Raw genomic sequence first — 12,166 nt, 5'->3', positions numbered from 1 at the left:
GAGATGGGGAGGCGGATAGTAGATAGATAGGGGAGACGATAACTGGGGAGGAGACTGACAGGGTCAAAGAGGTGGGGATGGAGCCAGTAAAGGTGAGTGTAGGTGGGAAGGTAGGGAGGAGATAGGTCAGTCCAGGGAGCATGGACAGGTCAAGGGGGCAGGATGAGGATAGTAGGTGGGAGATGGGGGTGGGGATTGAGTTGGGAGGATGGGCTAGATGGGAGGAAGGACAGGTTAGGGTGGCGGGGATAAGCTGGGCTGGTTTTGGGATGCAGTGGGGGAAGGGGAGATTTTGAAGCTTGTGAAGTCCACGTTGATACCATTGGGCTGTAGGGTCCCCAAGCAGAATATGAGTTGCTGTTCTTGCAACCTTCAGGTGGCATCATTGTGGCATTGCAGGAGGCCCAGGATGGACATGTTGTCTGAGGAATGGGAGGGGGAGTTGAAAAGGTTCGCGACTGGGAGGTGCAGTTGTTTAGTGCGAACTGAGCGTAGGTGTTCTGCAAAGCGGTTCCCAAGCCCCTGCTTGGTTTCTCCAAGGTAGAGGAAGCCACACCGGGTACAGCAGATGCAGTATACCACATTAGCATATGTGCAGTGAACATCTGTTTGATGTGGAAAGTCTTCTTGGGACCTGGGATGGGGGTGTGGGGGGACGTGTAGGGGCAGGTGTAGCACTTCCTGCGGTTGCAGGGAAAAGTGCCGAGTGTGGTGGGGCTGGAGGGGAGTGTGGAGTGCACAAGCGAGTCACAGAGAGAGTGGTCCCTCTGAAAAGCAGATAAGGGTGGGGAGGGAAAAATGTCTTTGGTGGTGGGGTCGGATTGTAGATGGCAGAAGTTTCGGAGGATGATGCGTTGGATCCGAAGGTTGGTGGGGCGGTATGTCAGGATGAGGAGGATTCTGTTTTGGTTGTTATTGCGGGGAGGCAGTGTGAGGGATGAGTTACAGGAAATGCAGGAGACAGTCTAGGGTGTTCTTGATTACTGAGGGGGGGAATTGCGGCCCTTGAAAATTTTGGACACTTGAGATGTACGGGAGTTGAATGCCTCATCCTGGGAGCAGATGCGGCGGAGGCAAAGGAATTGGAAATAGAGGATGGCATTTTTGCAGGAAGATGGGTGGGAGGAGGTGTATTCTAGGTAGCTGTGGGAGTCGGTGGGCTTGAAATGGATATCGGTTTCCAGATATCTCTGGCAACCACCCGGAAACCGATATCCTTTTGAAGCCCACCGACTCCCACAGCTACCTAGAATACACCTCCTCCCACCCACCTTCCTGCAAAAATGCCAAACCTATTCCCAATTCCTTCGCCTCCATCACATCTGCTCCCAGGATGAGGCATTCCACTCCCGAACCTCTCAGATATCCTCATTTTTCAAGGACCATGAAATCCCCCCCCCTCAGTGGTCAAGAATGCCCTCGGCCATTTCTCCCACATTTCCTGTAACTCATCCCTCACAACGCCGCCCCTGAAATAACCACCAAAACAGAATCCTCCTCGTCCCCACATATCACGCCGCCAACCTCTGGATCCAACGCATCATCCTCTGACACTTCCACCATCTGCAATCCAACCCCACCACCAAAGACTTTTCTCTCTTCCCACCCTTATCTGCATTCCAGAGGTACCACTCTCTCCGTGACTCCCTTGTCTACTCCACTCCCCTCCAGTCCCACCACACCCAGCACTTTTCCCGGCAACTGCAGGAAGTGCTACACCTGCCCCTACACCTCACCCCTCACCCCCATCCCAGACCCAAGGAGACTTTCCACATCAAGCAGATGTTCACCTGCACATCTGTGAATGTGGTATATTGTATCCGCTGTTCTCATTGTGGCCTCCTCTACATCGGGGAAACCAAGCGGAGGCTTGGAGACCGCTTTGCAGAACACCAACGCTCGGTTCGTACTAAACAACTGCACCTTCCAGTTCTGAGCCATTTTAACTCCACCTCCCATTCCTCAGACGACATGTCCATCCTGGGCCTCCTGCAGTGCCACAACGATGCCACCCGAAGGTTGCAGGAACAGCATCTCATATTCTGCTTGGGAACCCTGCAGCCCAATGGTATCAATGTGGACTTCACAAACTTCAAAATCTCCCCTCCCTCTACTGCATCCCAAAATCAGCCCAGCTTGTCTCCATGTCCCTAACCTGTCCTTCCTCCGACCTATCCCCTGCCCTCACCTTAAGCCCCACTCCCATCTCCTACCTACTAACCTCATCCCGCCCCCTTGACCTGTCCGTCCTTTCTGGATTGACCTATCCCCTCCTTAACTCCCTGCCTACACTCACCTTTACTGGCTCCATCCCTGCCTCTTTGACTTGTCTGTCTCCTCTCCATCTATCTTCTCTTCTATCCATCTTCTATCTGCCTCCCCCTCTCTCTATTTATTTCAGAAACCCCTTCCCCTCCCCCATTTCTAAAGAAGGGTCTAGGCCCAAAGCGTCAGCCTTCCCGCTCCTCTGATGCTGCTTGGCCTGCTGTGTTCATCCAGCTCTACACCTTGTTATCTCAGATTCTCCAGCATCTGCAGTTCCTACTATCTCAGGAGTCACATGATACCAGGTTGTAATCCAACAGGTTTATTTGAAATCACAAGCTTCTAAAGTGCTGCCCCTTCATCAGGTGCAGTGACAGAGGAGAGCGCACAGACCCAGAAGTTATAAGCAGAGAGATCAAGGGCAGATAAATCAAAAGTCCATACAACTGGTGTGAATGATGTGTCAGATGATAAGTCTCTACAGGTGACCAAGAGTGTTAGATGGTGAATAATTTGTCAACAGCTGCATAACCATTGAAGGGATTACCTGTAATCCAATTAAATGAGGCAGAGAGATAATTATAAAAAATTAAAAATAAGGTGGTCCTGGAGACAAACTAAATGACTGGACTAACATGATAGGTATAAAAATCTCAGACATCTGCATACTAAGAGAGTAAAGTTCAAATTAATAGAAACTGGGAATGGAAGACTGATTGGCATCTACTAAAGGGGTGACTGTACTGTTTGGAAATTGAGTGGGATTTGACATGAAATTGACGTGGCAATATGAAATGGAACCATCATCATCTTGCTGTTAGTCATCGAGGTTGAGAATTGCCTCACTAGGTTTTGAAGTATCTATGACCAGGACCGGTGTGACATGGCAGCTGGACTATCCCCGATCCTATTGTTGTATTCCTAGATAGGAGCTTGAGAGCTCCAATTCAATATACCTCCCTGAACCATTACTGATCAAAACAAGTTAGCACCTTTTTCGCCTCCCACGAGCAGAGAAGCAGCTCAGGTTCTTTGCTCAAATCTTGGGAATGAGTCTGCTGACTCAGAAGAGAGAGAATTACAGCTGGAAATGAAAAAAAATACTTTCTTCCCACAAGTTATGCTTAAATTGCAATTTCTTTTTAAATTCTATGAAGAATATTAGAAAGCAGCAGTTTAACATCATAAAAAGATTAATAAAAAGGGTGCATCATGTTATGGTGAGAGCTGGGTTTTTTCCAGGTGATTTGAGGAAAGATTTTCTCACTCAGAGACTGGGTGTGGGTCTGGAATGCACTAACTGGGAGGGTAGTTGAGATGGGAAACCTCACAAACTTTAATAACGTACCTCGATCAGCCCTTAAAGTTCATAATATTCAGGGCTCTGGGCCTGCGGCTGGAAGATGGGGCCAATGCAGATTTAATTGAGCCAAAGGGCTTCTTCTGCACTGTATGATTTGATAACTTTTTTTCACAAGTATTTTCCAATGTTGTTTTCAGAGGAGTCTGCAGAACATGTACATCCTTCTCCTCTGTCTCCCTATCTCTCAAAAAGTATATGTCAACCACACAGAAACTTTTGTAAACAGCAAGCACAGGAATTTCAGTGATCACGTCAAATATTAGTGTGCACTTCCAGTCACAAGTGTTCATTCAGACATGGTCACTATTTCTCAGAAGGGAGATGGAGTGAAAGCTGTTAAGGACATGATTTACCTGTAGACCAACGTATCGTCAGTGGAGCTGTTATACTGAATTTGATACATGCGGATCCCGGGGATCGGGCGTTGGGAGGGCCAGCGAATGAGTGCTGATGTCGTACTCAGTTCAGTTGCCACAACTTTCTTATCCTGCAAACTCTTGGTGTCAGTGCCGTTGGAAGGCGTGCCTGATTTGGTGGACGTGGTGATGTCGGAGGATCCCGGGGCAGGCTCCTTCACTTGGTTTGTAAAGTTGACAAGATGGGGCAGTGGGATAATCCCGATGGTGATGTTGGTGGTCGATTCTCCGGCCGCGTTGGAAGCGATACAGGTGAACATGCCGCTGTCTTTGAGAGTCGTGATCAGGATATCCAGGGTTCCGTTGTCGTAGATTGTCATCCTGGAGGTGTTGGAAACCAGCTTCCCCTCCGGTGAGCTCCAGAGAATAGAGGGGTCCGGATCCCCGATGGCTTTACACTTCAAGGTCACACCCTGTCCTTCCATAACAAACGTCTTGGTCGAATAAAGTCGTGTGATGAGAGGAGACTCACAAGTAAAATCATCTTCGGAGATCGACCAAAAATACTTTCCCATCAAGTGAGATGGCGATGCACAGGTCTCCAGGTCATCCTTCCTTGTCAGGCGTCTCAGCCAAAGTAGCTCACAATTACAGTGCAGTGGATTGCCACCAAAGTTGAGAACCAGTGAGAAGTACTGAGTGCCTTTGGCATTAACCAGTAGCTGAGTTCTTAGGAAAAGAGGATCAGGGGGAAGCTTTTGTAGTCTGTTGGACGTCATGTCTAATCGAGCTAACTTGTGCAGAACTGAGAATGTCCCTTCTTCGATGTGGTCAATTAGATTGTGATCCAAGGTGAGGGTGTTCAGGTTTACCATTTTGGCGATTGCTACCCAAGGAAACTGCTCCAGGTTATTGTAGGACATGTCCAGATCCTCTAGGCATGTGATGAAGTCATTGAAGGATCCTTCCGAGATGTAGCTGAGCTGATTGTTGTTCAGGATCAGATGGTGGAGGTTCACCAGACCTTTCAGATGGTCATTCACAAGCTTGGTCAGCCTGTTACTGTCCAGGTGTAGAGCTCGAAGACCTCGGAGGTCACCGAAAGTGAGAGGCATGATCTGGCTGATTGTATTCCTCGACAACGTGAGGTGGACAAGGCTCGTCATGTTGGCAAAGTCCTTCCTCTTCACCATGGTGATGAAGTTGTCGGTTAGGCGCAGCTCCACTGTCCTCCTGTCGATAAACGGAGGCACAAAGAGGAGCCCGGTTTTGGCACAGAGGATCGAGAGGGAAGGGGAGAGGTTTTGGCAGATGCAGCGCTTTGGACAAAGCTGAGCCTTCACAGTCAAACTGAGCAGGAGCAGAGAGAAGAGGAGCCTCTCCATGATCAGTCACAACAGCAGTTCTGGAAAAGAGGAAAAAAAAACAAAAGTGGGATTACAAACCTTTGAAGGAATTGACTTGTTATTGCGGAGAATAGGAAGATTGCACAACACAATGTGGTATATTTGATTGCTCAGCTTGATGTCTCATCATACTGAACAATCTGACTCAGTTGTTTTCTTTGAGAATACAGCTCACTGATCATGAGCACATTTTTCCTCCACACTAACCAATTCTTCCTCAAAAATTTTCACCCAGCCTGCACGTTTTATTCGAAATTTTTATGAAATATAGGAGTAAGAAATGCAAACTGGAAATTACCATTCAACACTTCAACTACTTTGATTTCCCCCTTTGTTTTCATTGAAGATGTTGGCTTGCGATTAGCGACATTTCCATCACCGCTGGCTGCTCACACAGTGTATACTCGAGTAACTAACCACAATCAGAGGTGGCACGCTTTACAACCGAAAGGTAATTATAACCAAGTCTAATCTTGTCCCCCTATACAGGAGCACCCGCACCGTTTAATGTGGGAGCCACTTGCTAATAGCAAGGATGAGGCTTTCCCTTCCTAGCTTAAACCAAGATTGACAAAGCACCAGGACTGGGATTCAGCTGTGATAACAGTGTTGGATGAACTGGACACCAATGTTCCTGGGTCTGGGTTGTCACTTGAGAAGGTGACAGTCTAAGAGAGAAGTAGTTGGTGAAATAGGGATAAGCCCTAAAGCAAGATGATTTTACATGCTGCAAAGAATGAGGACTCACAGTCAACTAACAGTGGCCGTGCAAGATACTGCTTTTTTTCACACCTTACTATTCCTGTCAAAGGGAAGTGTTATCCTTAGTGAAGAGACATGTGTTGTAAGTACAAACAGACCTTTCAGCTCATTAATGCTGCTTCATTTTCTCACCTTCAGCTTTAAGAGTCTGGTTTTAAACAGCAAACTTGAACAAATTACGTTTTCTAATTATCATCTCAGACTTGTGCGACAGTTGATTTGGGAAACTTTTCTTGAAAGCTTTTCTTCATTCTTCAAACTTTACTTCATTCATCTATTCACCTCCAGAATTAACTACAGAACTGTTGCTTCCATCAAAATGCACTGACAGCTGGACTTCCTGAGAGAGAATGGTGACAGCTCCTCACCATCCATTGCTTTCCATCCTTTGATCTCTACATTTCCACCCCCATAATCACCAAATAAATGACCTTCACATCCTACCTTCCTTGGTGCTTCCTGCGCTGGACACCAGGATTAGCTGTCCCCATAACTGGGCCCAAAAAATCACCCTCGCCCTGTGCACACAATCTCACTGTATTCTCACTTGACCCTTCCTGTATCTCTGGTCTATCTCGCTGCTCATGGCCATCAGGTACTGGATGGGTAGAATGCTCCTAAATGTTGGGAAGATCAAACTCATTGACTTCATTCCTTGCCCTGATCTCTGCTCACACAGATGCCATTGCTCTTCTGCCAACAGCAGGAGATTGATGGAAATGCGATCTTGCTATTCCATTGAAGCGCAGGATGACCTTTAGATCATGTGAGGCACTGTCACTAAGGCTGTAACTTCAGGCCCAAATCCACCACGCCTCAACTTGTTCTTTGCCGAATGAGAGCCTTTCCATGTCATTTGTCACCTTGACACGCAACTATTCCAATGGCTCACTTCCTACATTCTGCTCTCCTTACATTTAAGGCTGATATGACTTCTGCTTCCATGCCCAATTGCGACTAACCCGTGCTCCCCTATTGCCCCTGTGCTCACTTGCCTGCATCAGCTTCCAGATCACAATGACTCAGTTTTAAAAAATGTCACCCATGCTTTCAAATTTGTTCACAGCTCCAAATCCCAAACCTACTCCACCCCCAAACCATTCATGTATCCTCTTCCAAACCATCACCCTCCAAAATATGTGTGTTCAAGTGCTTCTGCCCTCTTAGTACCTTTGAATTCAATGCCTTCGACATTGTGGAGCTAGTGGCACGTTGGTAATGTCATTGAGCTAGTCATTTAGAAACCCAGGGGATAACAAGATGTGGAGCTGGAGGAACACAGTAGGCCAGGAAGCATCAGAGGAGCAGGAAAGCCAACATTTCATTTAGAGAGCCTTCTTCAGAAATGACAGAGGTTCAAGTTCGAGTGTAGCAGCTGGTAGAACTTACTCTGTTCATTAGATCCCAGATTGAAAGCTAGTTTAATGGCAATCATCAGAGAATATTGTGCTTCACTAATGCCCTTTAGAGAAGGAAATCTGCTGTCCTAATAGTATGGCCTACCAATATGCTCAAACCTTAACTACATTCTAGAATGCCTCAACATGATACTCAGTCAAGGCTAATAAGGGAGGGGCCTGTCAATGATTACTATATCCCAGGGACAAGTATGTAAAAAGCATCGGTGTTCATGCCTTCAGTTGTCTCTTTCTTGATATTCTCTGTCCTTTCTCAAGGGCTCCTTAAAATTTTTGATCCAGCTTTCACTCACTTACTTTCAGAGCTTGCTTTCATTCTTCTTTTGTACACCTCTGTAAAATGCCTTGGAGCATCTTGTTGCATTTAAGGTGCTATTTAAGTGTAAGTCATCATTATTGATAAAAACGTCAAAATAAGAGTGGATGCTGTAAATCAGAAACAGAAACAGAAATTGCTGGAAAAGCTCAGCAAGTCTGGCAGTATCTGTGGATATAAATCAAGTTATTGTTTTAGGTCAAGTGACCCTTCCTCAGAACTGGGGGTCATGGTCCAGGGGCTATGGTAGGAGCTATCCAAGAGCAGGCGTTCAGTTTCTCCAGACGACAGTAGCATCACTCCTACCACAAGTTTTGAGGATCTCCAAGATAAAGGACTGGCCTACATCCTCAGATTGAAAGGGGGAGGGGTGTAGTGATTGTAATGAGGTCAGCCAGGTGGACCTCATAGAATCTGAGTTCCCTGATTGGGGCTATTTACCTGGCCCTGTAGGGAGATCTAGCTGACAGATATTAACAGGACCATCAGAGGCTCCACTCACTCTGAGAGAACTGGATCAGTGACAAGGGCTCTCCATGTGTAAATAAAGGGTGACTTGGTGATGGGATACCGGCCTCTGTGGGGTTATTTCACTCACCACCAAATTATCTAGCTGGGGGCTTGTTAAATGCAACATAAGGACGGTCTCTGGACCACTGTGAGGGTTCAGCAGAATCCTCAGTGAATATAAGAGGGAGGAGCAGAATTCAGCTCCTCACAACCGTGCCCAGTCAATTCCAGGTGAGCAACTCTCCTTGTGAAATTTGGAATGATTAATCCTCAGATGATTATCACAGTTGTAAACACTGATAATTAATTATTCATCAGGCACACAAGCCTAATAATTGACGTATTAAACATTATGTTGTTCAAACTGTGCTAGTACAAGGGAGAAAAAGCAAAATGAATGCTTGCTGACAGTCTCTGTTGAAACTTTATCGCACGCCTTCCTCAACCCCCAGCCCTGACTGATCCGTTTTGTCTGAAAGTACATCCCAAAAAAAAGGCAAAACATCAGTGGAGAGTAATTGAGAAATAGAGTTACGAGCAGTAGGTACACTGGAATTCATCGTTTATGTGAGTGTTCACTGACATGGGACAATCACACAGGCACAGTCCATAGATTTAAAGAAGGATGTTTGCTGGACCAGAGAGAGAGTTTCTGTCCAAATGCCTGTTAAATTGAGAGTGGCATTAGGAGGACTTTCTAAAGACGAGGTTGTGCTAATTCAGTAATGAGAAAGTAATCTTGCTACCAGAGCCTTTGAAAAGAAATAATAGCATCGCAGTGACTGCCTAAAATTTCTTATGATTACAGAGGAGTGGTGGTGAGCGATCTTGTTTGGAGAAGCATATTCAATATTGTAATCATACTTCACATCTGTGCAATATCCAAGTGGGATTTAAAGGACAAACAATGTTTCTGAAAACACAGGAAAGTTCAGTTGCTGAACGGATAGTCATTCTGAGCTTAGAGCTGTCAGTGTTTGTTGTCTAGCCTACAGGCAGAGGAAATGCTCCCTGTGTGCATTGTGTGAGGCACAGGTCAAGGGACCTAAAACACTTCTGGTGTTCATTTCCTTTCAAATCAAGACCTTGCTATGAAAATGGAAGATTACTTCTTCACATTTGGGAAAACATCCTGCCTATTAATCCTTGGAAATGAAATTTGTGTCTAGAGTCTTCTGCTGTATGGGTGGAAGAATTTATTTGAGGGATAACACTTCTGCTGGAGAACAAAACTTAGCAAAGCCTTGTCTGAAACGGGGCCTTATTGGCAGGAGACTGCATTTTGCAGTCATGCATGAGCTAATTTGTAAAGGCAGCTTGTTATTGACCAGGCACACCCCCACATTGTCTCTGATCTTAACTAGAATTAGACCCAGTGTTTGTGCATGAGGAGGAACAGGAGAGCATACTGGCAGTGAGTGAAGGTAAAGGCTAGCCTCAGCTTTGAGATGCTCCCTTGACCAATGCACACCATCATGAATCGCACGTTAAAAAGACATGTATTGGGTGACATATCACATGGAGCTTGATGTCTCAGAGTAAACCTTAGTATCTAGGTTGTTTGGGTGATACAGTAGAAAACTCTGTATCGATGAGGTGAGATGTGCAGCTAACAGGGTAAAAAATAAGCAATAATTATTAATCGGCAACATGCCACTCCCAAGTGAAAAACTGGCTTCAGCTTCCAGAATGTAGTTCAAAAAATGCAATGAGCTGTTTCTGATGTTAAGGTGGGCCTCAATGGATTTCTCATGCTTTCTGCCATATTTCCCACCATAGCAAAATGTTTGTTTTACAACGTAACCTGTACCTGAGTGCTAACAAAGGATAAACTACATTGTGTTTCAGTGAAGATCAACTTCTTAATAAGAGTCTTTACATGGCACAACACTCCCCTACTTTTAAGCTGCCAGTGTTTGGCACCTCAAACCATACAGCAAAGTCTGTGTCCCATTTCTACCCCACTGGAGCAGCAACTCATGCTGCCAATATATAATGTTCATCCCAGCCACTTTGCACAGTTTGGAACTTACCATGTTGAAGAAAATCAAGTACTCTGCATTTCAGACAATTACCATCATCATCAATTTCTTCCACTTCAGGTACAAACAACTAAAATGGATGATGGTAAGACCAGGGGAGGGGTATGTTCATATTCTGGGACATGTCACCATTATGAAGGAGGAGATGTTGAGTGTCTTGAGAAACATTAAGATGGATAAGTCCCTAGAGCCTGATGGGATCTATCTGAGGATATTGTGGGAGACAATGGAGGAGATTTCTGGGGTCTTGACAGAGATCTTTGTATCCTCTTCAGCCACAGGTGAGGTCCCAGAAATCTGGAGAATAGCCAATGTTTTTCGTTTATTTAAGAAGGGCAACAGGGACAATCCAGGAAATTATAAAATGGTGACCCTTATATCAGTGGCAGGGAAATTGTTGGGGAAAGGATTTACTTGCATTTGGAAAAGAATGGACTCATTAGGGATAGTTAACATGGCTTTATGCAGGGGAGGTCTTGTCTCACAAATTTGATTGAGTTTTTTTAGTAAGTGATGAAAATGATTGAGTGTAGGGCAGCGGATGTTGTCTACACGGACTTTACTAAAATATTTGACAAGGTAGGCTGGTCCGGAAGATTAAGTCACATGGGATTGACAATGAGTTGGTAAGATGGATAGAAAATTGGCTTGTTCCTAGGACGCAGAGGGTAGTTGTGGAGCAGTGCTTTTCTGACTGGAGATCTGTAACCAGTGGAGTTCTGTAAGGATAGGTGCTGGGACCCCTATTGTTTATAATATTTAAATGCTTGTGATGAAAATGTAGCTGGTCTGATTGGCAACTTTGCAGATGACATGAAAACTGGTGGAATTGTGGTTGTGAGGAAGGTTGTCAAAGATATGGCAGGATATAGATTAGGTGAATGTTGAGCAGAGAAATGGCAGATGGAATTTAATATGGAAAAGTGTGAAGTGATGCATTTTGGGAGGTCAAAAACAAGAGGAAAGCAAACAGTAAATGACAGGCCCCTTAGGAGCATTGATATACAGAGGGATCTTGGGGTTGCAAGTCCATAGATCCCTGAAAGTGGTAATACATGTGGAAAAGGTGATAAATAAGGCATATGGCATACATACCTTCACTGGTCAGAGCATTGCGTATAAAAGTTGACAAGTCATGTTGCAACTGTATAAAACGTTAGCTGGGCCATGTTTGGAGTAAAATGTACAGTCATGAGCACCAACTGCAGGAAGGATGTGGAGGCTTTGGAGACAGTGCAGAAGAGGTTTACCAGGATGTTATCTGGTTTGGAGCATATTAACTATAAGGAGAAGTTGGACAAACTGGGAACATCTTGCTGGAGCATCACAAGCTAATTGGTGACCTGATAGAAGTATATCAAATTATGAGGGCCCTGAATGAGGTGGATAGTCAGGGCCATTTTTCCCGGGCTAGAAATATCAAGTACTAGGTTTAAGGTGTGAGGGCAAAAGTTTAAAGGAGACGTTCAAGGCAATTTTTTTTTTATACAGAGAGTGGGAGGTGCCTGGAACATGCTGCCAGGGGAGGTGGTGGAAGCAGATACAATAGCAATGTTTACAAGGCACTTAGACAGACACAGGAACTGGGAGAGAATAGAGGGATACAGACCTTAGAACTAGGGGATATAGCCTCAACATATGGGGGAGCAGGTTTAGGACTAAGTTGAGGAGGAACTGCTTCACTCAAAGAGTTGTGAATCTGTTGAATTCCCTGCCCAGTGAAAGATA

The 12,166-nt window shown here is 45.3% G+C and overlaps 1 protein-coding gene across 2 annotated transcripts in view; it reads right to left on the bottom strand.

Annotated features, from left to right (window-relative positions):
• The window catches only part of LOC125447779 (leucine-rich repeat and fibronectin type III domain-containing protein 1-like protein), a 252,769-nt gene that overhangs the window by 18,070 nt on the left and 222,533 nt on the right, over nucleotides 1-12,166 (bottom strand). For both annotated transcript variants that reach the window (XM_048522481.2, XM_048522482.2), the window contains exon 2: nucleotides 3,982-5,389. In XM_048522481.2, the coding sequence (XP_048378438.1) occupies nucleotides 3,982-5,369 (1,388 nt within the window). In that variant the 5' untranslated portion in view covers nucleotides 5,370-5,389. The remainder of the gene's footprint in view (nucleotides 1-3,981; nucleotides 5,390-12,166) is intronic.

Source organism: Stegostoma tigrinum, chromosome 39 (assembly GCF_030684315.1).
Source record: "Stegostoma tigrinum isolate sSteTig4 chromosome 39, sSteTig4.hap1, whole genome shotgun sequence".
NCBI classification, from domain to species: domain Eukaryota; kingdom Metazoa; phylum Chordata; class Chondrichthyes; order Orectolobiformes; family Stegostomatidae; genus Stegostoma; species Stegostoma tigrinum.
The sequence above is the reverse complement of the archived record's forward strand: the minus strand, read 5'-3'. Positions and strand labels throughout refer to the sequence as shown.